Source organism: Microtus pennsylvanicus, chromosome 5 (genome assembly GCF_037038515.1).
Source record: "Microtus pennsylvanicus isolate mMicPen1 chromosome 5, mMicPen1.hap1, whole genome shotgun sequence".
Taxonomy (NCBI): Eukaryota; Metazoa; Chordata; class Mammalia; order Rodentia; family Cricetidae; genus Microtus; species Microtus pennsylvanicus.
The window spans coordinates 134,350,560-134,376,766 of record NC_134583.1 but is presented as its reverse complement, the minus strand read 5'-3'; the positions used below and the strand labels follow the sequence as shown (position 1 = coordinate 134,376,766).

The 26,207-nt window shown below is 45.4% G+C and overlaps 1 protein-coding gene across 8 annotated transcripts in view; it reads left to right on the top strand.

The window, feature by feature from the left end:
• The window catches only part of Nrap (nebulin related anchoring protein), a 72,196-nt gene continuing 45,989 nt past the window's right edge, over window positions 1-26,207 (top strand). For 2 of the 8 annotated variants that reach the window (XM_075974488.1, XM_075974485.1), the window contains exons 1-15: window positions 2-236; window positions 539-633; window positions 1,113-1,200; window positions 5,107-5,214; window positions 6,983-7,084; window positions 8,386-8,493; window positions 9,136-9,240; window positions 10,385-10,492; window positions 10,769-10,870; window positions 12,219-12,323; window positions 13,611-13,727; window positions 16,329-16,433; window positions 18,099-18,206; window positions 19,147-19,251; window positions 25,047-25,145. In XM_075974488.1, coding sequence (XP_075830603.1) covers window positions 165-236; window positions 539-633; window positions 1,113-1,200; window positions 5,107-5,214; window positions 6,983-7,084; window positions 8,386-8,493; window positions 9,136-9,240; window positions 10,385-10,492; window positions 10,769-10,870; window positions 12,219-12,323; window positions 13,611-13,727; window positions 16,329-16,433; window positions 18,099-18,206; window positions 19,147-19,251; window positions 25,047-25,145 — 1,527 coding nt within the window. In that variant the 5' untranslated portion in view covers window positions 2-164. Of the gene's footprint in view, window positions 237-538; window positions 634-1,112; window positions 1,201-5,106; window positions 5,215-6,982; window positions 7,085-8,385; window positions 8,494-9,135; window positions 9,241-10,384; window positions 10,493-10,768; window positions 10,871-12,218; window positions 12,324-13,610; window positions 13,728-16,328; window positions 16,434-18,098; window positions 18,207-19,146; window positions 19,252-25,046; window positions 25,146-26,207 lie in introns of all 8 variants that reach the window. The other 6 variants (XM_075974491.1, XM_075974489.1, XM_075974486.1 and 3 more) reach the window with 6 other exon arrangements.

Here is a 26,207-nt window from a genome sequence, read left to right as displayed (position 1 = left end):
GGGGAGTCCACAGCAGAAGGTCAGCAAAGGAAAGTAGAAGTTGGATTCTGAAGGCTCAAGGCATCCTGAGGGGTTTCATAGTGGTGGGATTTTGAAGGCGTGAGCATCTCAACTGGGTTCTGGTTTTTTGGCCTGTTGCTTCTCCCTGGGTACCACACTTCAAGATGAATGTGCAGGCCTGCTCTAGGTGCGGCTATGGCGTCTACCCTGCAGAGAAGATCAGCTGTATAGACCAGGTCAGTGGAGATGTTCTACGGTCTCTGGGAAGATTGACATGTGTCTTCTCACATATGGAGCTCTATTGAATGATAAGGGAAGGATGCATTCCACTTTTCTAAGGTTCTACTCATTTCTATGCCTTCTGTGCTGCTTCAAGAAAAAAAAAATGTTTCATTTTAGCATGTTCTACTCAAGTGTATAGTTCATGAATTTTAGTTTCATTTTATCCATGATCCTCAACTTTTTACCTTAAAGTCTATGAACCCCGAGTCTGGAGGAAGACCACTAACTGTCCGGTTTTTTTTTCTGTGCCTTCCAGACATGGCACAAGGCATGTTTCCACTGTGAAGTCTGCAAGATGATGCTCTCTGTTAATAACTTCGTGAGTCACCAGAAAAAGCCGTACTGTCACGCGTAAGTGTCTGATAGCCAGCCCCCACGGCTTGGCTTCTGGTTTCCAAAAAGTAGCCAACTGAGGGATCGGGTTCTCAGCTCCAGGCTGGACTCTATGCACCCCCTCTGGGAAAGATTCAAATCAAGTCACTGAAGAACCCTAATGTGGGACTTTGGCGAAAGACCAGCTGCCCCCATTGTAACCGTGTGTCAAATTATAAAACCTGTAGAACACGGCAACAAAGATCTGCATAGATGGGGCTCTAGAAATGCTCTTAAGTCATGTCCTGATCTATGCCCGCCCTCAGTGAAAATTACCTCCATGTTACGTGTGTTGAATTCACTTATGTTTACGAGGGATAAGATTTAGTGGGAAGCCATGAGCTGTGTTCTTGAGTTTTGTGCTCATCCATCTTAAAAGAGACCAGTTTTCTAAGAAGTCACTTGTCCCCTTGGATCAAGCACTTTTCTAATTTTGATTTTCTCTGTTGCGTTTGCAGCCACAACCCTAAGAACAACACTTTCACTAGCGTCTACCACACGCCTTTAAATCTAACCTTGAAGAAGCCTGGGGCCGCCACGGGTGGGGTAAGTCACTTAGCTTTGCATTTTGAAATCACCTTCAAGGGAACGCCTTGGGCTCAGACCCCTGCTGATTGGTAAGTGATTCTGTTTAGAAACAGGCCAGTTCACTTGCTCTTCACACACTCAAGAGTGTTTATAACTGCTCTTTGTCCTACTACAACAGTGGAGACCTGTACACAGGTCCTTGGTTCTAGCATAACCTTTGTGTCTGGCCAGCCAGGACACAGTGATTATCACTTTGTATAATAGGCCTTGCATACACTAGGTAGTTAGTACATAATTGGAAAAGGTTTCAGAGTCCTTCTTTTTCTCCCTCTGTTGTATTTTGGAGTAGAAAACCAAAGCTCTCCGGGTCCACACTCCATAACTCCCTTGAATGAGCGGCAGTTTATGATGATCCAGGGATAGCTCAGAGATATTTTAAGAAATGAAGTTTGCTTTGGGAGGTAGGTGAGAGGGCTGGGCAGGCGAGGGTGGTGTGTTCGTATGTCCAAGCGCATGCTCTGTCACCCGCCCAGCTGTTGGGACTGTCGTAACTATTAATACGCTGCGTCATCGCCTTCGTCTCTCTCCAGGCCCGTGAGACATTGCTCTGTGGCATGGAAATTTAGGCAGATTTCTAAAATTAGGGATGACCCAGCAGGTGCAGGGCTCTCTAGTAATCTCTCTTCCTGGCACCACCCTGTTTGCGTTGACTCTGGCACTTGCTGGGCTGTCCTTAGGAAAGTCTGTTAATGCGACTGGGCTTGCATGCGTCATCTCTGCAGCTGCTGTCACCAGACCTCTCTCCCTAAGCATGCGGCATTAAGATTGCATTTAACATGCGCGTGCAGTACTGACTGGAAAATCAGTCACTTCATATATAAGCCAGGGGAGCCGATTCTGTTCTTATCTCACTCTCAAGATGTACAAACCTCTACAATCCCATCCAGATCTTGGCATACAAATCTGGATCTGTCTGGCTGCAGAGTCCATATGATTGGTCCACTTGTATACACACCTGGAAGGTGGCAAACTGCAGAAGCCAGAAAAATGAAAACTTCATGTATCCAGAAGTTTCTGTGGTCGTGTTCAGGGAGAAGGACTTGACCTCAGAATTCATGTGTCATGCTCTGTACAAAGAGATCTGTGCTGTCTGCCATTTCCTGGCCTCCCTCAAGCCTCATCTGACAGAGCTACCTTAGAGTTATACAAGGAGGCATGCAGTGTTTACCTTTCCCTGGGCAGCGGAGGGCTCGCTTCCTTTTGACTGTGTATGACAGTCCTAACCTGGAAGGATGCGTGGGTAATCTATCACTCTCCTTTAGATCACAAGCAGGAATGACATTTTCCCAGCATGCCTGACATTGTCTATTTTGTTTGCATCTATATGACCATGTGACAGTGTGTACGTGTTCCTATGTTTGAACATGGGCAGTGTGTAAGTGTGCTAGCAAGTGTAACCAGACATACATGCACATGCAGACACATGATAATGCCCTGCTGTATATATGTTTACATTCATGGGCATTGTATGTTTATGGTATGTTTACATATATACATATGTGTATATATGTGTATGTGGTGTGCATGTATGCATGTATGAGTCTGTCTGTGTGTAAGTGTGTGTGCAAGTATATTTCTGTGTATATATGTACATTTTTGTATGGTGTGTATAATGTGTGCACATATAAAAAATTATTATTGAGACCCCTTTCTCCAATTTTTTTCATTAGGAAAAACTGAAATAAATAATCATGTCCTTTTTAGGCCCCAAATCTTTGAGCTACCCTAGGGTTTGTGATGAACAAATTTTTCAACACTACCCTTCCACTCTCTGAGAAACACGGCCAATTCAAAAAGAAATATATTCAGTGCTTATGTGCTAGAATTTTCAAAGGAAGGAAAGGCCTACTTCAGTGACAGTGGGGATAGGGAAATTCGGGTAAAGACTTCAAGCTGGCATAGATATATGATTTTCTGCTTCACAAATGTCATATAAATAAATGATTATTAAGCCAGCAGTTCCTGTTTTCTGAGAGTGGATGGATTGTCTATGTCTTCTGTCAGAGACCGAACTTGCTATTCAGCATCCCTGGTGGCATGGCAGCAGTGGCTTCTCGCCTTGCTCAGTCCAGTGGCTGTGACTGTCACTCAGGGCTGACAGTGCTGGGCAAGGGTGGCAAGGCGGCTTTCTGAAAGTGCTCTGCTTGTTTTGGTCACACTTTGCTTTCTCCTTAAGTCATGATTCTCTAGCAGGGTCCTTTTACCCACGTAGGACATTTGCAGATTGGGGAATCTGTCACTGCCTCAATTGGGAGGGAGGAATTATTGCAGCTGGTGGGGAACCTCCTGCCATGCTCAGGGAGTCCCCAAGACAAAGACTTAGCTATGTATCAGGAACCCTGCCTTGAGGTTCTGCTCATGACAGTCTCTCCAAGTCCAATGAGGGATCGGCTGTGCACGGATACCCATCCATGGACCTGCACCAGACAGTAAGCAGTAGCAGCTTGGGAAGTCAAAGACAGAAGTGTCCTTGCCTGGAAACCGGAACCCCTAGGTTTAATTTTTCTCTCTGCCCTTGTTTCTCCATTGTCTGTAAAATGAAGGATTTAAACTTCAGCTTGTAAAAACTGAAGTTTTGGGGCTTCATCTCAGATCCAACAAATTGTGATATCTTGGCTTTGGATCTAAGAACTTGCTGATTTTTTTTCTTATTATGAATCCTTCCATGGAGTTCTCTTTAAGAAACCTTTGCTTTCCCCCAAATCTGGAGGTATTGACCTGCCAGTTCTCCCCAAATTGATCTGGATGGGGACACGATATTGTACATCTGTGTCTTTGCCATCACAGTTGGAGTCATGGTGTGACTTATAGATACTGCCGATGGCCTATCATAACCGTGTGAAATTATGAAGGCTCGGGGACAGTAAGGAATCTGGAGGAACATAGCAGAAGGACTTAGTTTACCCGTTCTCGAGATCTCCTATAAAAGCAACATCTTGTCACTTAGTGCACTGAGCCAAAGACAGACGGGAGATGGGATATCACAGTCTGGCAATGACACCAAACACCACCGCAGTTCACTGTCAAAAGAACGCTCTTTGACACGTTGGAGAGACGGAGGCTTGCACACTTGCTCACAGCTAAACGGCTCAAGAGTCATAGGACTAGATATGTGTGTGGAGGGGTTAAGTTGGCTCCTATCCTAATACTGCACACAGAAATCAACTAAAAGGGTATTTCCAGTCAAAGCAGGAAAGGAATAAACTCACACGGAAATACAAAAGGTAGACAGACTCCATGACACCAGGGAGCCAGTGCTTTTTCTAGCCCCATGGACATTGAGTGACAGATTAATGGGGAAAAAAAGCCACACAGAAAGACTTTCCCGTGTGTAAGTTTGTGGAGAATTTTGATGTGCGGTTCCCCTCTGCATGCTGTGAATGTTTTATTACCATTGGTCAATAAAGAATCCCACATCAGAATTAGGTTAACAAGCTGCATATTCACTTGTTTCCGTGTGCGTATGTATGTGCACATGAGCATTTGTGCCTGGGCGGACACATGTGGTGAGAAGGCAACTCGTGGGAGTCAGCTCCCTTCGCCCACCACGTGAGTGTTGGGGATTGAATTCAGGTGGTCAGGGCTGATGTGCAAGTGCCTCACTAGCTGAGCCAGAGCCACCTCTTATCTTTTTGATTGCGCCACTCAAGAGCACTTTACACACAGCAGGGGTTCAATACCCACCACCTGGCGGGTGGCACAAATGAAGCCACAATGGAACCAATAACGCAGTGAGCTTTGTGGTACCGCTAAGATGCCTCCCAGCTGAGACTTGGAAGGACCGCCCCAATGTAGCTGTGCATCGCCTATTTTCTCTCCCTTCTCCGATGGAAATCTTACTGTCACCGCTTTCCCTGTGTACAGGTCAATGGCCAAGAAAATGATGGTAAGCAGGTAGAATCCGTTTTCCACTGGGACGTGAAGTCCAAGGATGGAGCAGGCGCACCTAGCAGGCAACCACTGCTGAGTGAGGTGAGTGTGGAAGGGAGAGGAGCGACAGACCAAGCAGAAGACCACTATTGCTGTAGCTCCTAAGGGACCACTAGCTTCGAGTCGGGCCACCCGTCTGTAGGCTAATCCTTCCTGAGAGCACCCCAACTGTGTTTGCCCAGCTCAGATTTGTCACCTTCTGGCCTCCAACCTCAGGGTTTCTGTCACCAGGAACAGTGGCCCCAGTCCTGTGACACTCCACCTGGCCCCAGGCCTTCCTCTCTGTCTGTCTGTCCCCCTCCTCTGAATCAGCCATTCCTCCCTGGTCCTATAAGGGCCCCCTAAAATGGCTCTGCCTGCCTCTGCCTCCCACATGCTGGGATTAAAGGTGTGTGCCACCACACCAGGCTGTAAGAGATTTGTTTGTTTTTATGGTGGCCCATTTCCTTGTCCTTCAGCTCTTACATTCTTCCTTTCCCCCTCTCCTGTGATTTTCCTTGAGCCTTGGAGGGGGTGATATAGAGGCATGTAGGGCTATGAATATACGATGATTTATTCTGGGAACTTTGACCAGTTATGAGTCTGTGCCCTAACTGCTGCATGTCTGACCAAGGCTGAGAGCATCACTAACCTGTGGCTACAAACTTCAATATTCAGGGCAGTAGTAGATGCCCCTACTGCCAATGGCCTCTCTGGCCTTGGTATCTTGACCAGATCACAATACCAGATCCATGTGTGTCATAAGTTCCCTCCTGTAGAGAAAGGGTCTCAAATCAAGTCAGAAAACAATTTTATCACCTATAAAAACTTGTTAACCCACATGGCAATTGTGAAGATTAAAGAATAGATAAATGCAAAGATGTCAGAGTAGTGTCGGGTGCAAGAATATCAGCTACTAGTATTTTTATTGATAACTATATGCCAATATATTTTTTCATTAACCAGTGTGCATTACTTTCTTGCTGTCTTTCATTCCACAGACACTGGAGAGCTAGGTCCACATCAGCACCTTTGAAGCGTGTGGATGTGTGTCAAGGATGCATCATTGAGAGCAGATGCAGGGTGTTGCCTTATTGGTGGGCTGGGCTCTCTGTTCTTACACATGATAAAGTTGCAATAATTACTCGTTTGAATATGGGGGATGTGTTCCTAGAACAGACAATGAAAACTGAGCTTGTGATGGCCAAGCATACATGCCTTTTCATTTTCATGAAGGTTGTCGATTGATCTCGCATACAGGTTACCTTAAAATGCTTCATTCTCCCTAAAGTATGTGTAAACACACACAAGTTTTCTAGTGGTGATTTACTTCTTTTGTTTTACTCCTGAAGTTTTACAGCAAATGTTTTAAAAGAAAAATCTTTTTCTTTTTCCTTTGGTTTTCCCATTGACAGATACAAAATAAGTAGTAAGCTTTGGAAATTTTGCTGGGTAAAGCTGACTTACTCTGATCTGCCTAAGGTGACCTCTCCCTGCCCAGTCTTAGTACACAGAGGAGCAAAGAAGTATTTTATTGTATAGGGAAGGTTTCTGTAACATAGAGGATCTCAGGAAATTGTTAGTCAAGATATTAGGTCATTTTCTTGTCTGAAACCCAGGAGCAGTTTGGTTGCCTGAGACCCTGTATGTGTCTAGGGAGCTACATGCTTTTAGAGAGCAGATTATCTTCACAGTGAAGGATTGTTGGGGTTGTGTGGAGTGGGCTGGGGGGAGTGTGGGGTGGACTGTGGGGTGGACTGTGGGGAGTGTGGGGTGGAAAACCAAGCAGGCACAGAATGTATCTGAATGCAGGTACCTGCTTTCTTTGTAGAGAGACTATTGGCCGGGGTACGGAGACAGGAACACTTGGTGTCCAGGAGATCTGCCAGACCCTGAGATTGTAAGGATGGTTGAAGCTCAGTCTCTTGCTGAGGTAAGGGCTTATGAACCACTTGCAGTCAGTAGGTAACAATTCCTTTACATATTCCTTTATTTGTAAGATTGGGATGGAAAGAACACCTGCCCTTGTCTTGACTTGACTAATGTCTTGTCACCATGGGAAAAAAAACCCTGACAGGGGGATGTTTGTTTTTGGCTCATGGGTGCAGGGGTCTCAGTCCATCATGGCAGTGACTTGTTCACAGTGTGTACCGGGAGGCAGAGAAATGGCTTCTCTCTGTCTCTGCCCTTCTTTCTCCCAGCATTTACTTTAGTTTTCCCCACCTAGCTCTGTTCTTCTGCCCTATTATAGGCCAAAACAGTTTCTTATTCATCAACTAATAAAAGCAACACATAGACAGAAGGACCTCCACACCAGGAAGGGGGAATCTAGCTATAATGCCCCTCTCCCCAAGATTCCCATGTCCCAGTCTGTGGATCCGGTTACTCAGTTTTCTCACACATCCAAGACACTGTCCAGATGTGATTATGTTGAGGATCTCATGGCGATAAGGAGAACCTGGATTCTGAGGGTTGCCTCACAAGGTTCTCTCCAGCCAGTAGACAGAGAGGACAGGACCAGAGGAAAGTCACTGTAGTGACAAGCAGAGATCAACGCCATGTCAGGTCAAAAAGTGAGGACCACGGGGGACCCTGAAGAGAGAAGGGGAAGAGACGGATTCTCCTCGTGTTCCAGAAGGAGCTGGTCCTGATGCCCACAGTAGACTCCTCACCTCCAGAACCATGAGGGAGCAGTTCAATGGTGCTGGAGCAGAGAGGGTTGGAGAAACCCTTCACTGCAGATGGCACCCTTGCTTCTTCTCTACACAGCCCATACAAAGCTTCCTGTTGAAGACTCTGCTGGGGAAATTACAATTAGTTTTTGTAACTTTTTCCTTTGGAAAACAGACAGCAAGATAAATAGAGTGCTGAGGTCACATTTCTCATTAGAAAAGTTACCCCTCGGATTGCTCAGAAAAAGATGAGCCTTCTCTCTTCCTGTGCTGTAGAACTCTCCCTGGAGATGAGCTCCAGCTGAGTCTCTTGGATTACTGGCCATGCTACGATACCAGGGCACCTGAGAAAATTGTACCAGGCTCCCCATAAAACGATATAAACACTAGAGGTGATCCCCTTTGACTTGGGGACTGTGGGTCCTCTGTCTAGAGGGTGTTATTTAAGGAGATAGATTGATGTTTCCCATGAAGGGGATGAGTCCAGTGTCTCTGATGTCATTGTATTTCATGAGCTCTCATCCACTACCAGGCGGGTCCTCATGCCTCTGTGGTCCTTCAGCAGGGCTATACAGAAGACTGTGAACAGCAGCAAGGCAGGGGGAGCTTCCCAGCCATGATCACACCTGCCTACCAAAGGGCCAAGACAGCCAACCAGCTGGCCAGCCAGGTGAGAGTCCCTGGGCTCACTTGTATCCTTGCTGATGCTAACTTTTGACATGAATGCAGCCAGCCCTGCAATTCAGGAGAACAATACAAAGAATGTTTTATAGGGTTGTGAAAACCAAGTTTTCCTTATAATGTGTCTTGTTTGGGCCACATCTACAAACTGTGGAAAAGGGAAGAATGCAGAGGCCACAGAACTCAGCCAAAGACTCAAATAAACGTTCCTCCAGGCTGCTGTTTTTTCTTAGAGTGGACACAGATCTACCTGGAGAGTAGCATAGCTTATGGGTTAAGAGCTCAGGCTTTAGAGATGGAAACTTATGATTCAAATCCTGGCTCTTTCAAACAATAGCTGTGTAACTCTGGTCAAATTACTTAGCTTTTCTGCCCCTCAGCTTCTCGTTCATGGTAAGGAATAGTCCCACTGGATGTGATTGTTGAAATGGTCATGGGAGTTGCTAGTTAGTGACACTTAGAAGTGCCTGGTACTCTATATTGGCACATCAGCAAAGAGAATGTTTGTGAGCACAGACTCGGTTTGTTTTGTGCATGCCTGAAGGTTTAGCTTCTGGAGAGCTGTAAGGCAGGGTCCTCCCCGAAGCTTGGGTAGGTGTGACACGGCTTTGACTCGGCTTCTCCTTGCCAGGTACAATACAAGAGAGGCCACGATGAGCGTATCTCCACGTTCACTCCAGTGGCAGACACTCCTGAGCTGCTACGGGCCAGAGCTGGGGGACAGCTTCAAAGTGACGTAAGAAACGGTGTAGGAGGGCTGGGGGAAATGGATCAGTGAACAAAACATTTGCCACGCAAGCCTTAGGTTCAGAGTTCAGATCTCCACAACCCTTAAAAGATCCAGACAAGTGCATTGCGCAGCTTCAATCCCAGTGCTCGGCAGGTGGAGACAAGGGTTCCTGGAACAAGCCGGGGAGCTAGAGTAGCTAGAATCAGAGAGCTTCGCTTTGAGTGAGGGACCCTGCCTCAATATAGAAGGTGGAGAGCAATCAAGGAAGACACTAAACATCAACTTCAGGTCTCTCTATGTAAGCACACATATGCAAAGGAGCCTGCAGACATGTGTACCCATCCTCATGTGGACACACATAGACACATACATGTGTACCACACACATATGAAAAATGACTTGGTCTAAGGCATGATGGTCCTTACTTAAGATCGCTCGTTTTTTGTTATCTGGAGGAGAGGGAGGGAAGAATGGAGGAGGAAGCCTGATCCCTGCTGGGCACCAGAAAGAGCTTCCTGAGGTCACTGTCATAAGTCAGCCCTCGCCGACCTTGAAGAATCTTTGAACAGAATACACTAGGTTATATTTGCACCCAGCCAGGCATATCAGATGCACAAGAGAGAAACCTCTCCAGCCACTGCAGGCCCGAGAGGCTGACTTCTGAGGATGTCCCTTTTCCACTATTGTCCCTTCTCATAGCCCATATGCTCCGCCATGTGCTAGGTCCAAGAACTGAGTGTGGTTCTGAATGGAAGATCGGAGCACAAATCCAGCTTCATGGCTGAGATCTGTGACTGGGATGCCCACTTTGTGTCCCAGACTTGACATCAGCTCCTCAGAGACAGCCTTCCTGCTTTGCTCCACAGCCCCAGCCCTGGCCCACAGCCCCAGCCCTGGCCCACAGCCTCGGCCCCAGCCCTGGCCCACAGCCCCAGCCCTGGCCCACAGCCCCAGCCCTGGCCCACAGCCTCGGCCCCAGCCCTGGCCCACAGCCCCAGCCCTGGCCCACAGCCTCAGCCCCGGCCCTGGCCCACAGCCTCAGCCCCAGCCCTGGCCCACAGGCCGGGGCTCATGACACTCGGCATGGACCCCCTCAGATGTCTATTGGGACTGCGGCGGGGCATTCACTGGTTTCTTTTGAACTGCCCAGGTGAGGTACACAGAAGACTGCAGAGCTCTGAGAGGGAAAGGCAGTTTTCCCGCCATGATCACACCTGCTTACCAGATAGCCAAGAGAGCCAGTGAGCTGGCAAGTGATGTAAGTACCTGTGGCCATGTTGTCATGTTAAGGAGGAAGCCAGAACTTAGCCTGGATCAGGAAGTCCAACTTCCTGTCTGCTTTTACATCTTTGCCAGGACCAAGAAGTACCTTTCCCTCAACATTGTCAGTCATTTCCCCTGTGAAAGTGGCCTACCGCTTTAGCCTGAGCTGCACGCCTTAGACCCACACAGACAGAGGGTCCCACGAGCATGTATATTTACTCTGTGACTCTCATAACGGTACTCATTGATTTTTTTCTTACCCTCCAAACAGGTGCGGTACCATCAACAATATCAAAGAGAAATGAAGGGAAAGGCTAGTTCTGTCGGAGCTGAGGGTGGCGTGACCAAGGAATGTGCAGACCAGTATGGCCAGGTACTTCTGGGAGAGGCCTTGGTCCTCTCCAAAGCCAGATCGCATGGACATATGATCTGGACATGTGATCAATATACATATCACAAATCCCAGCACCTTGAAAAGCAGAGCCTACACCAGTGTGGTGACTTGGCCAGTAATAAGATGTTTTCATCTGTTCACTGAAGGAAGATTACTAGGAATCAAATGGTTGGGTTAGCCCTGCATGAGCATTGAAAGGGATCAAAATGTATGTATTGAGGGGCTGAGAAGCTGGCTTAGTGGGTGAGAGTGCTCGCTGTGTTAGAGGGAGAACTTCAGCTCACATCTCTACCACCCACATTTATAGAAAAGAGAGAAAGAAAAAACCTGGGCTTTGCCATGTTCAACGATAACTCCAGTGCTGTGCAAGGGGGAGACACAGGGATCATTGGGGCTTCCTGGCTGCCAGCCTAGCTTCCGTTTCAATGAGAGACCCTATCTCTAGGGAATAGGGTGCAGGATACTAGAAGTCCCCCTTTGGTCTCTGAACATGTAATACACATGCACGTTCAACATACACACCCCAAAATGTTTATCTTATTGAAAATAATGAGTAATACCCTAAGTAACAGAAAGTACTTCCTAAGGAAGTAAATGGTTCATCTAGTTTACTAGATAAAGCAGTATGATCTAGGTTACAAAAGGCTTTATTCTACTTGATTTCTGGTTACACAGCACACGTGGCTGATGGGGAGCAGTGCAGAGATGTCAAAGCACCCTTCTGCAGAGATCTGCTGTTGGCTCTAAACAAAGTAGTGTTTGAGACTAACGGAATACAACCACCATGCATATTCAGGGGCAGCATGGGGTGGGAGAGTCCCTTGGCTTATTGGATATTGTGATGATTGATGAGGATGAGGATGACAGTTTTTTATGTATGCATGCATGTATGTATGAATGAATGTATGCATGTATGTATGCATGAATGAATGAATGTATGGATGTATGTATGAATGAATGTATGTATGTATGCATGTATGAATGAATGGATGTGTGTGTATGTATGCATGCGTGTATGAATGAATGAATGTATGCATGTATATATGCATGCATATATGTATGAATGAATGTATGTGTGTATGTATGAATGAATGTGTGTATGTATGCATGTGTGTATGTATGCATTCATGCATGTATGTATGTATTATATAGTGGTTCCGGCTCCAGGACCTAGTGTCTTAGCACCACATGGTACGTCTTTGGCAGTCCCTGAAACGTCCCCTGTGGATGCGCTTTCCTGAGATCAGTCTCTTGAGCTATCACTGCTGAGGACCATGCATGTCAAGAGGGACACATTACTGACCAAAGCTTTTGATTGACTCATCAGGTTTACTCAGAAGAGTGTGATGAACCTCGGGGAAAGGGCAGCTTCCCAGCCATGATCACCCCAGCTTATCAGAATGCCAAGAAGGCCAATGAACTTGTTAGTGATGTAAGTACTGGCAGAGTCATGGAAGTGGAGACATGGGAATGCTGGGGGCTGCTCTTACCGGGAGCCACGCGCAGACATCTCTTAGAGTCAAGTGAAAGCAGAATATGCTAGTGTCGCCCAGGCCCAGATTCATGGGGTCTTCTTGAGCTGCTCATAGACTTTGAGCCCATTTATCTGTCCACGTGGAAATGAAACTAGACAAACCGCCCTGCTCATGTGTCATTTGAAAAGGTACCAACGTTGGTCCAAGCAAATCAAAACCCATTGTGAAACCAAAGCCCCGTTGTGAAATTGAGCCTTTTAGGGGAAAAGCTCACTGAAAGGATGTAACAAGTCTTTCTCTGTCCCACCAGCCAGCTCCCAAATAGTGACACGGAGACTTATTATTAATTATGAAAGCTTGGCCTTTAGCTTAGGCTTGTTCCTAAATAAGGCTTATAACTTATATTAACCATTTATAGTAATCTTTTTTGCCTCATGGCTCTTTACCTCTCTTCCATCTTGTACCTCCTGTTTCCTCTCTGTGTCTCTTGTCTGCTCCTGTGTAGGGCTTGATTATCTCTACCCTCTTCCTGTCTCTGCCGGGAAGTCCCGCCTATACCTCCTGCCTAGCTATTGGCTGTTCAGCTTCTTATTACACCAATCACAACAAATACATCTTCACACAGTGTACAAATACCCCACAACAAAAGAAGTCATGTGATTATCAAATTGAGTGTGACCCAGTGAGTGATACGTGGTTTTTATTTGGAGAATGTTAGCAGCTGGCAGTCCTTGAGAGAAGGGCTATAATTAAACTTGGTAAAGTGTGGCACCCTCTGCAGTTCTTAACCTGGCCACTCGGACATGGTCTCTGACTGGAACCTAGTTCATCTCTCCCCTTTACCCTTCTTCATTCTGCCACCATTCAGTGAGTACCCAGTAACCCAGGACAGCACCACCTTTGCCTCAGGAAGGGAAATGCAAGACTTAACTCCTTTCTCTGCAGACAAAGCAGAAATGGTGTTGAAATTGAGGGCAGGATAGGGTTAGAATTTCTTCTTATGGTGGTCACCTGAGGTACCTCTTTCCCTTTCTCCAGGCAGAGTTAGAGGGGCCAGGAAGAGTTTTAACACGGAAAAGAATCGAGTGGTTTCTAAATTTAATAAAGGATTTTAAAGAGTCCAGAGGAATCTTCCTTCCTTTAGAGAATTCTAGCATGTCCGTCCGTGTTAACATTACATCGGGATTATTTCGGATTTCTCGTGCAGCAGCCACAACCCCAGACTCTCTGTATGCTCCTTCCAGATAAAATACAGGCAGGACTTCCAGAAGATGAAAGGTGCCGCGCATTTCCACTCGCTCCCGGCCCAGGACAACTTGGTTCTTAAGCGCGCTCAGAGTGTGAACAAGCTTGTGAGTGAGGTGAGTGTTGGGGAGAGCTATTCTCCTGTACGCTCCCCCTTTCTCCAGTGGATGCAGTGGCCCTATTGAAAAACACCGCCACAGCTGCTGCTGGAACTTACCTATAGGCCCTGGCACTTACTGGGTAAGTGGGGCAGGAGGGTCAGGAGTTCAGACACAGTGAGTCAGAGGCCAGCCTGCACTATGTGAGACCCTGCCTCAAAACAAACAAAATGAAACCACGCATACTGCCTGCGCGTTACCTGTTTCCAAATCAGGCATACACAGAACCAAAGAACTTAAATCTTTCTCCATTGGCTCAAAACTTTCTTACTAAATATTCAGAAGTGCCAATCAACAGATCTGTAGATGTCAGAGTGAATACTACCTGTTGCAACTTTTAGAGATTTATTTTAAGTTTTAATTGTGTGTGTGTGTGTGTGTGCGCACGCGAGCACATGTATGTGAATGCAGGTGCCCTGAGAGGCCAGATGAGGGTACCAGGTCTCCCTGGAGCTGGAGCCACAGGCAGTTATGAGCCACCCACTTGGGAAGCAAACTCAGGTCCTCTGCAAGAGCAGCAACTCTCATCATTGGACCGTGTCTTTTTCCTGCCTCTGAGCCATCTGTCTAGCTCCTATGCTCCAACTTTTAAAACTATAAGTTGTTTCAATCGTGTGAAGTCAAAGTCTAGGAAGACTGTTGCAAATGCCGTATTTCTTTTATCACTGGAGTCAGAGTTCAGAGAAGCTGTGTCTACCACATGAGTTCCCTTTCCAGGCTGGCCTGGCTGCTCAGGGGTGCCCATTGCTTGACCCACCCCATGTTTAAGCGTTAGTTGGCAAGAACATTTGTCCTCTAGTTCCCTGGAGCTCTATTGTCCCTTCATGGTGGCTCCCGTCAGCTGCTGCTCAGTACTTGAAGACCTGTGCAGTCATCGGACCATCTCTTTTTCCTAGCCCAGGTGGAGGAAAGGAACAGCTCAGGCAGCCAGGAGGGGTAGATTCACACAGGAAAGAGCCCCTCCTTTTTCCATGTGACTATACATAATTGAACATATAATTATCAAGACATGTATTTATAGAGCCTGGGGAGATGGCTCAGTGGGTGAAATGCTTGCCACACAAACAAAAGGACCCAGGTTTGGCTCCCTAGAACCCATTTAAGAGACAGAAATGCTGGTACAAACTTCTAACTGCAGCGCTGTGCGTGGGAATGTGTTGGGTGGGGCCCGGGAAGCTGAGGCAGCTAAGTCCTGGGAACCTGCTCTCTGGCCAGTGTGGCTGAAGCAGCAAGTTCCAGCGTGAGACCATGCCTCACAAAAAATCAAGGTAAGATGCTCAACACCTACCTCTGGCCTCCACATGTGGACTTATGAGTGTGTGTATGTGCACACACACAGTTTAAACGTTTTGTTCTGTGTGGCTGTGCCTGTACCTGAGTGTATGTTTATGCACCATGTGTATACCTGGAGGTCAGAGAGCACTGAATCCCTGGAACTGGAGATCCTCCATGTGGGTGCTGGGAACTGAACCCAGGTCCTCTGCAAGAGCAGTGGCCTCTTCACACTGAGCCATTTCTCTACCACCACCACCCCCGCCCCACTTTAAGGAACTATCTCTAGCGGTAGGATTCAAATGCATACATTTTCAGCTATGCATCATTTGTCTGCATTGGAATGCACCTTGCACACCCGTAGCTCAGCCATATGGTTTTATCAGGCCCTGTCATCATTTAAGAGGTATTTCCTTTGGTGAGTGATCCCACTGGCACTTTCTCTTTTGTTTGTCCCTGTTATTATCAGCCCTGGCTCTCTTGGTGGTGCTCACCTTAACTGCTTTCTGTAATTACCTGGGACTGATAACAATAACCACACATCCCACAATTACCTGGGACTGTCTGTTGGCTAACAATGGCCTCACATCCTGCACGAAGCACAGGGGGGCTTCTATGCCAGCCCATTTTAAATTAAAGATGGCCTGCCTTGGAATGGGTTCCTCCATCGTATTCCTTTGCAAAGTATTGTTAAATTTTCCTGATGTGTTCACCAAGAGACCTTCATGTGGGTCTAGAGTGGGAGGAGTTTCTCAAATGGACTTATCTCTGCATTGGGCTCTCAGAAGAAACAGGGCATGGTTATCACATAATCACGCAAGGCATTTTACCTCAAGAGTACCCACGCATTTATAAAACCATTTTGGCCACCATCATTATTATTGTTATTTGATGCTGCAGAACAACCCCAGAGCCCCATACTGGGGAAACTCACTGACACCTGAGTTACAACCCAAGCCCTGGGACACTCACCATCACCGGGTTACAACCAAACCCGATTTACAGTTCTTGATCTGTGCAAAGAGTTACAGTACTTGAGAAGGGCTACATATTTGTAATTTTCAGAATGAGAGAATGAGATAACTTGCTTTGCTATTTATTTTATAGAGGAACACACACACACACACACACACACACACACACACACACATTTTTAGTGTCCTCTGCCCTACTTTAAATCTTGAGTTGAAAGTTTTCTAAAATAATATCCCAGTCAAGTCTTGGGGCTATTTTCAAGAATGACGTCCGGTTTGGTTCTACTAAGCACCCGGTGTTCGGTTTTCCAAGGTGGAGTATAAGAAGGACCTGGAAGGTAGTAGAGGTCACAGTATCAACTACTGTGAGACTCCCCAGTTCAGGAATGTGAGCAAGATCTCAAAATTCACCAGTGATGTGAGTTATTCCCGAGCTATCTGTCTGGGCATGTTTTGTGAGTTGAGCTTCTGTGTCTCGTGAGAGACGGTCTTGGTGACTATATCCATGTGTCTTGGAGAAGCATGGCCTTCCGGGTGCATGGTACCTTGAGTGTTGGTTAGGTGTGTCTTCTGGGGTTAGTCTGCTTATCACCAAATGATGTCACAACCCCAGCATTCCCTGCTTGCCCGTATGTGACTGAGTCCTCAAGGCCGGACTATGTACATCACATCTGTGTGGCACAGTGGCTGTTCCTGGTGCTGAATGCTAGCATGGGAGCCCGATGGAGCATGCAGTGCCCCCTTCACTGTGACTGTGTGCTTTGGAGTTGATTTATCTCATGTGACCTTCATTGTCAGTTGGAGAGACACCGAAGGCTGGAGTGCCACTTACGAATGTGGATGTCCTCAGAGAAGTTTTGAGGACATATTTATTCCATTTTGGTTTTCCTTTTATTCAATAGACAGCATTTAGGACAAGTCTCATTATTCTGCATGGTTGCCATAGTGATGAACTTTTACATCATAAAATTTGGCAAAGATCGGGTTCTATTTTTTTATGCATAATCATTCCTCAATATCCACAGGGGATTGGTTCAGCACCCCCTTGGTAAATGCTACAATCCTCACATCCTCAAGTCCCTTATGTAAAAACATTGTGGTAATGAGACACAGCCTTTGCACACACAACTCAAGATTACTCACGAGACTCAATGAAGCATGATTAATAAAAACACAGAGATAGAAATTGGTGTTCAACCTGAAGACCAGAAAAGCAAAGCAGCCAGCCACTGGCTCTTACCTCTACCTCAGCCAAAAATGGTAAATCTGCCTGCAGGAATCTCAGAATGAGACTGAGACTGAGAGCTGTCTCCTCCTATTTTGTAATTCTCGTTGGTTCTGGGATTGAGGGTGTGTACCATGTACCACTACTACCTGGTTTCTATGCCAAGCTAGTGTGGCTACTGGGATTAAAGGTGTGTGTCACTACTGCCTGGTCTGTAAAGCTGGCCAGTGTGTCAGTTTTACTTTTCTGGTCATCAGGCAAGCTTTATATATCAAAATACAAATGAAATGCCAGTATGACTCAAGGCATCAAAGATGCTACATAAACAGCTATGCTAGAATTGTAAGAGCAAAGCAGTAAGAGCAAAGCTTGCTCATTTTTAATCCAGACACAGCCTTCTTCTCAGAGGTCTCAGTCTGTGGTTGGTTGAAGCTACAGATGCAGAAGCCGTGGATACAGAGGGCTGACTGCGTGTAGACAATGACGTAGTACCATGCCCTGACTTGGCTTGTGGACCCACAACACTGTCAGGGCTCAGCCATTGGTTGTCCCCTGCCAGCTCCGCACTCTCATGGTACATTTTCATACTGGAAAAGTCTGGTAAATTTAAAATTAAACGTGTAAAAATGAACAAACAGAACCAGTCTGCTTGGTGCTCCCCGTGAGACCAGTTTCCGTGTGCTTGTCTGACTGTCTTTCATCAAGTTCTTGTGTTCTTTTGAAATCTAAGTTGTTTTTAAAGAGCTCATTTTTTCAGTAGTGGAATTGTGTTTATTTTTAGTCTTAGACCATTAAGATAAATAGTTTACCTTCATCTAGTTGGGAAATTTTCATCAAAACTTTAATGTTTTCGTTTAGAACAAATATAAGGAAAACTACCAGACGCACCTGAGAGGCCACTATGAAGGAGTCGGTATGGACAGGCGTATGCTCCACGCTCTCAAAGTTGGCAGCCTGGCCAGCAATGTGAGTTGTGCTGAAGGGGTCATGGGAATCAACTGGTGGGAAGACTTTAGCCAATTGTTTTTTTTTTAACCTCCCCTTTAAACATTTGTAGGTTTTGGTTTGTGAAAAAGACCTGCCCAGACCTTTAAATGTTAACCAATACAGTAAAGAAAAAAAAATGTATAAAAATCTTTTAAAGCTTTCAGAGCTCAGCCAAGCGCGAGTTAGTGTTTCTTGCCTTGAAGGATCCATTATAATTGATCCAGGGTAACAAAATGCTCAGCTTCTGAAGGACGCTGTAAAATGTGATTCCTCCTTGAAACACTGCGGGATCTCACAGCTTTGACTCTGAGTTTTGCTTAGTTAGCTGGTAGCTTTGGTTTTTCAGTCACTGAAGACACGCCGTGGCTGAACAATAGTTAGAGTGAGGGGCTAACCAGACTCGAGGGGATAGCAGCTCCTGCTCCCTCTTCAGCTTCCTCGGCCTAGTTCACAGAGTGCAAACACCAGATTCTAAACCTTGAGGGAAATAAGTATGTGAAGAAGACTGACTCCACATTCAAACCATCTAAACGTTGGGTTTCTTCTGCCTCAGCGTGCCTATGTTGACTGTTATAACTGAAATATTCTGAAATTTTAAACTTTCCATTCATTTTCTTAATTTGTCGAGAGCACTTTCGTTGTAGACCTGCATGCAAGTGTTCACTTTAAACAAAAACGAGTGATCTCATAATTAAAAAGAAAGATAAAATAAATGCACCACACGTGGAAGCTGACTAATCTTTGATTACTTAAGAATGATTTCAAGTAGTTAAAGGCAAATGTGTGAACATAATGCAGTTTTCTTCCGAGGTGATGAAAGTGGATTAATTTTGTTCCTAATTATTTAAAGAAATATTTATGATATTCAGAAAAGGTCACGGGAAAGCCGAAGCTGATATCTCTTCTCTTTGGGTTTCAGGTTGCCTACAAGGCTGATTATAAGCACGACATTGTAGATTATAACTACCCAGCCACCCTCACGCCGTCCTACCAGACAACGATGAAACTGGTTCCCCTGAAGGAAGTGAGTCCTCAGCTACCCTTGTATTCTATGGCTTGGGGTGGAGCAAGGCTTGGGCAGCAAGATAGGAAGGGGAAAGATCCCACCAATCTATAGGAAGTTTGGAGGGACTAGGAAAGGGGCCCACCCCTCCTCTGGGAAGTTCATGCATGCATAACTAAAAACTCGCTTTCTGTATAAAATACAAATGAGTCTGCTCTTGTCTAAAAGTCTCCTAAAGTTCAATTTATCCTTGTAGAATCTGAAGAGCTACATCTGCTGAACATATAATAATTATTCCATAGCAATGATGACCTTTAAAAATTAGAACATAGTATGCTGAAGATTAAGTAGATGTAAGTTAAGGGTGAGTGGTGGTGCTGGCTCTACCTTTTCTCAGGGGTGTATTAGCAAGCATAGACAAAGAGGACGATGGGTGGATGGATGGATGGATGGTAGATAAATCTTTTAGTACAGCAGTGAGCCTACTTATGGTTTGGCATCCCAAACAAAATAATGCTATTAATTAAAATTAATATTTTATTGTGTTCAGTATTGAAATTTTAGAAAAATATAGAAAAAAGCATAAAGAAACAGAGTAATTTGCTCTGTTAAAAAAGAGTTGACCTAAGCCGGGCTATGGTGGTGCACGCCTTTAATCCCAGCACTCGGGAGGCAGAGGCGGACGGATCTCTATGAGTTCGAGGCCAGCCTGGTCTATAAGAGCTAGTTCCAGGACAAGAACCAAAAGCTATGGAGAAACCCTGTCTCGAAAAATCAAAAAAAAAAAAAAAAACAAAAAGCAAAAAACAAAAAAGAGTTGACTTAATAGTTTGCCAGCAAAGATATCTTCAATTTAATCTAATAAGTAATTTTGTGAGTGTTCTCTGAGTGCCCAGGTGCCTTCCTACTGTCCCTATGGGCTCAGCACAGCTCCAGGGACTGGCTGGAATTTTCCCACTGGTAGATAGCCCCTTGTGTCTCCCTCTCTTTTGCTGAGGGTAAGATGTGATGGGATGGAGTCAGCTAGATCTGAAACAGTGTCTGGACCATCAAGAGATAAGAGCTGGTAAATGACATCTTATTAAATGAGCTTCGCAAAGGCGAATGCAGCAGGGGATGAGAACCAGAAGGACATAGGGGACCAACACTTTGTGCCTCTTTTTCCCAGGAAGTTTTGTTAGGTTGCCTTGTCATATCCCAACGAAACCAAAACATCTTACTTTTGATTCCAAATATTCTATAGACTGCTTAGCAATTGAAAGTAAAATCATGAGTGTGTGCTTGCAATCAAGTTTTCGAGATCACAGCTAATTAATAGCACAGACAAAATGGCATGGATTTCTACAGCTCTGTATTTCCACTGTGACATAATCCACTACTACAGTTGCGACTGTAGGGCTCGCCATCGAATTACACACCCGAAATGTAGCTAGCTCAGAAAACTAGACTGCAGTGGAGATGGGGTTTAGAGATAGCATCGAAGCTGGAAACATACACGCCCTGCCCAGGGTCATTGCTTGCTTGTGCCTATGTGGAGTAAAATCAAAACATCACATAAGAAGGGCTGCCATGTCTCGTATCACTGCGATCGGCTAGGCCCGAGTTGTGGCTGATGTACAGATATATCTTAACCTCCTTTCTCTTACTCTCTTGGCTCTGGTATATGTTTGAGCAAACTATTTCTAGTGTAGATTATTAACATTCAGGAAGTTTGAGAAGTCCTTTTTTTTTTTTTGTTTTTTAAAGAGAATTTGTGGTCTTGCCATCTGGTAGTCTTAAAGGTGGTAAAATAGCCATGAAATTGAATATAGTGTAGATCCTTAATTAGAGGGCATGCCTTCAGATGGATTTTTATAAGCACTAATAGAATTAAAATGGGACTCGATGCTTAGCATGGAGCCTTTCAGAACGTAGATTGAAGCAGTGGCCAAACATTAATGAAACTGGGAAGCTGTGATTAATCACGGAGACTGTTAATTATGTCCTGCAGAGGAAAGTAATTGTGTTCAGTGGCATATTTAGCGCAGAATTATCAGGAAGGAATGTGCTATTTTAAAAATACAGTTTTGTGGCGGTTTATCATGCATAGCTCTGAATCCTAATAGGACTCTATTATGAGCTGATAATTTTCCCTCTGAATGAGGAAGTCATAGCACTGTAATCACATTACTACTTGACATTGAAACGACTTTATAGTCCCCACTTTTCTCTATGTACTCCGGATACACAAAGTTTCTTCTCCTTGAATTATGAATGAGAAGCACAAAAGTGACGGTCTCCGGACCCAACAGAGCAGTTGGCTATGCTGGAAGCTCTGCAGTGCCCACGTGTGCTGCTGTGGAGACAGATTTATCTGTCCATGTTTGCACATGGAACACATTTCCTGGTCTGAATATAGAAGGGTTCTCACTGGGGAACCCCGATCTGTCTGTAGTCGTCCCAAGCCTTCCAGAGCTTACAGAGCAAAGACCCAAGGGCCCAGACTGAGGACCGATTTGCCAGTTGGTCTGGGATGCCTATCATAGCTTTTACCCTTTACCAGCTTAGCAATCACTTCCGTTACCACCTTGGAAGGTCGGGATTATTGCAGGATGGTGTGGGAGCACTTGGAGCCATGAGAGCTGCGTGGGAACACCCTGTGTTGCCCATCGCTAACTGATATTGTCAGGGCCAAGGATGACGTCAGTAGAGGGGTGACTGGTAACAAAGAAGCTGGAAGCCAGCACATCCAAGGTGGCTCTCAAGTTTACTTTCATGCATGACATTTTTTTTTTTTTTATAAAACTATGGACTTAACTTGCCAGCTGTCAGCATCACAGCGGACCTGGAGTGGGAAGTGCTGGGAGACTGGGATTGCGATGGGTGTGCCTTTTCCAGAGGACAACACAGTCTTTTTCTCTGTCTTCTGGCATTTATGTTCATTCAGCTCCATTTTCTGTAGTGTGCCCTGGGAGGAGATGGTATGAGTGTCTTGTGTACACGCATCCATCACTTGTTCTCAGCATCTTCTGCATCCCCAAGATTCTGCATTTGCTGCCCTTTACTAGAAAGAGATGCTTCTCTGATCAAGGCCGAGAATAGCATCATCTATAGCTAGAAGCACATATACTTAGGAATCAGCTTGGCATTATTTCAGTTTAGGTAACTACTGTATTCAGCCCCCACCCAGGGCCTATGATCTCAAGACATCATCATGAGTTTTTGAGCTCTGCTTACACTACCAGGCATGGATTCTTTCCAAACCAATCAGAAGGCTGTACAAGAATAGATCTAGCAAAAAGTCAGGCATGGAGGAAGAGGAGTTAAGGAGTAGCCTATCTGTTTCTGTTGAACTATTTGCTACTAATAGATTCAGGGAGACCACAGGGGTCATTGCCTTCAATTGTGCACCCACTAGGAGCCAACTGATGCTTCCAGCCTGGTTGTTCTAGATGACCATGGTTAAACTAAATGAGCCATAAAATAAAGCCCCAAAGCATGAATTTGGAAAAGGGATTGGTGAGAATGTGGGGAGGGGTTAGTGAGAATAGGGGGAGAGGTTGGTGAGGATGAGGGGAGGGGCTGGTGATGATGGGGGAGGAGTTGGTGAGGATGGGGGGTGTGGGAAAGAGGGTGACTGGAACACATTGTACACAAGTATAAAATGGTCAGGTAACAAAAATGATCAATCAAACACCTTGTAAAAAGAAATATTGAAAACCAAATTTAGAAAGCCCCGTGTCTTGGAGCTCTGTCTTTAGAAGTGACAAAATGCCGTGGAATTTTAGAGACTGGGAAATTATTCAAGAAGCAACCCCATTAAGATTTGCTTAAGCCTGGATTGTATACGTTTATTTTTAAAGCTGTCAATGACATGTGTGTCCATTTGCTGTGTACATGCTTTAAAACATGTATACATTGTGCGACATCTAAGCTGAGTGACTGAGCCCATTGGCTCAGAATACTGCAGTAGTTTATTTACATAAGAAAGTGGACTTATTGTTTCTTGGTAATCAATGGAAAATGGAGCCACTGTGTGCCCCATGCTGGTCCCCGAGGCCATGTGAGGAGGCCCAAGCAGAGAGGGCAGCGGGTAGGGCTACTGCCCTGACCCACCTTGAGGTTGTGGGTGGGTGTGCCAGACTTAGGCAGCCAGGCCACAGGGAGGCATTCAGCAGGGAGTTGCCACTTTGGGTCACGCCACAGCTGGACTTAGATATTGACTCTATCAGCCTGGGATGTCTAGGCAGTGGAGGCTCCTCAGGAATACCTGTGCGGGCAGGGCTATGTCTAACTGTTCTTGATCTGCGCAGGCGCCATGTCTGTTGAAAGAATGAGTAAGTGGATGAAGTCAAGCATGTGGGAAGGGAGATTAGGGATGAGTTTACTTCTTACACTTTTCCTTGAATTTCTGGTAAATGAAATTGTGACAGTTAGTGGCCAGCCACTGCCTCACTTCTTTGACTTTACCTACTCCTCTTGCTACTGTAAGTAGGTTTTGGGTTTCTTGCTCACCTCAACTCAGTCCTTCTCAATGTTGTCTACCTTCAGGCTACAAACCTAGCTCTTGACTTCTTTTCCATGATCCCTTTCCTTCTGGGTCACAGTCAGGTGTATTTAGAGAAAAATGAGCTGGTTGGTGAATGCGTTCTTGCGTACCAATGACCGATAACACTTTACTCTTGGAAAAATAATTTGCATTTTCAACAATGAAATCTAGTATCCCCAGTTGTCTAGAGGTAGGAAAGCTGGTGGCTAATGCAAGAAGCTTTGCGGGGGACCCCCATGCCCCCTCTTTCAGGAAGACACTGAAATACGGGTGGTTTCTTTGGGGACTGTGGAAAGGCAGAAGTGAGGCCAAGCAGCAGCTGGTGCACACACGCAGGCGCCATCTCTCTGGTCTCATCAGGACCACCTCTTCAAGGGTCCCAGAGGATGCTTTGCAGCATCAACACACACATAGGACAGAGGCATCACTCAGAGGGAGAGAGCTCTCCCAATGGGCACAAGGCTCTGGGTTTTTCTGTCTCAGAGAGATAGACAGGGTTTCTCTATGTGGCTCCAACTGTTCTGGAACTCACTCTGTAGACCAGGCTGACTTCGAACTCACAAAGATCTGCCTTCCTCTGCCTCTGGAGTGCTGGGATTAAAGACATGCACCACCACCACAGGTCCAATTTTTTTTAAAAACACATCTCTTTTATGAAGTATTATACATACGGAAAAATTCTATTTAGTGTATATAGACACCTACTTACTGCTGTTTATAGACTCTTTATGTGGGTGCTGGGAACCAAACCCTGGTTCTCTGCAAGACCTGTGCATGCCCTTAACCATCTATCTGGCCCTTTGGTTGTTTTATAAAGTGACCCTATGTCCATTTTCACTAGCAGTGAACCTAGGGATGGAGTTATTGGGATAGAGATCTTGCATTTGTTCTCAAATGCAATTCAGGATTCCAAGTGTTGTTACCACAGTCGTGACCGCACTATGAGTCCCCATAACTACCCTGTCCTTGCCAACACTTACTGTTGCCAGTAACTTTGCTTCTCATTCTGTGGGTGGGTATAGAAGGGCATTGCTCATCTGGTGACTAAGGTAAAGACACACATTTCCTATGTTTCCTGCTGAGTTAGCTTATCTCTGCTGAGTTCCTCTCCCAGTTATTCTCCCCCTGCCCCACTCCTGTCTGTTGGCTTGGCATGCCCACTGGTACACAGTTAACAGTCTTCATTCTTTTTCTAATTCCCTGAGAATCACTACACGGCTAGGGAAGGGAGCCAGGCATGTCATAGAGATAACGGCAAGTGACATTCCCTATACCTGTTTTTGCCTAGGTCAACTACAGGCAGAGCATCGACAAACTGAAGTACAGCTCGGTGACAGACACACCTCAGATTGTCCAAGCCAAAATCAATGCCCAGCAACTGAGTCACGTAAGTATCACATTCCTGCTCAGCTGGGACTTTTGCAATGGCTGTGAAGCTTCTGAATAGCTAACCCCAAGGATTTTGCTTTTGTTAATGCTGGGATAGCTAATAACAGCCATGAACAGATGCTCCTCCTTTCAAACATCTTATTATAGGGAAGGTCAGTATATGCGAAAGCAGAGTGTATTGAAGTCCCAAGTACCAGCTTCAACAACTCTCAACTCATCCCACATCCCGCTTCATCTGTGCACCTCCCACTTCCCCATCTCTAGTATTCTGAAGAAAATCCAGATACTATCTTGCTTCATCTCTAAGTATTTTAGTATGAATGTCTAAAACGTAAAAAGAATGAAACATGGTTTTGCAATTTTAATATAGCACACCAAAAAAAAGAGAGAAAAAACGTAACAATAAATCCAATTGTCACCAGTGTCCCAGGTCCAGGATTAATTTTTGAGCAAGGCTCCTCACAGATGGCATTGAAGTCTTCCATCAGAAATTACCTGTCTGCTGGGCAGTATTGGTGCACACTTTTAATCCCAGTGCTCCATTCAGGAGGAAGAGGCAGGCAGATCTCTGTGTGCTTGAGGTCAGCCTGGTCTACAGAGCTAGGGCTATTCGGAGAAACCTAGTCTTGAAAAAAAACAAAAGACAAAAAAACAAAAGAAGAAGAAGAAGAAGAAGAAGAAGAAGAAGAAGAAGAAGAAGAAGAAGAAGAAGAAGAAGAAGAAGAAGAAGAAGAAGAAGAAGAAAGAATTCACCTGTTTGTTTAGCTATTTTGTGCACATATGATTTAAAATGTACTTTTTTGAAATGTGCATTTGATAACCACACATTATCAATTATTAATACCGACAATGTTGTGTTTTGACTACGGGTGAGTATCTAGCCTGTGTACAGCAAACGCCCCACACAGCAGCCCATTAAAAATGCCTTGCAAACTCCAAACTCGGATGTGCCTGTGAGCTGTTTCATTTTTTATTTGACATCTTCAATCTGTTAAATAAACCATTCCCCCAAATTATAGGTTTTCTTGTAAAGGGCCCTTCTCGGGTGCTCCCTCTCAGG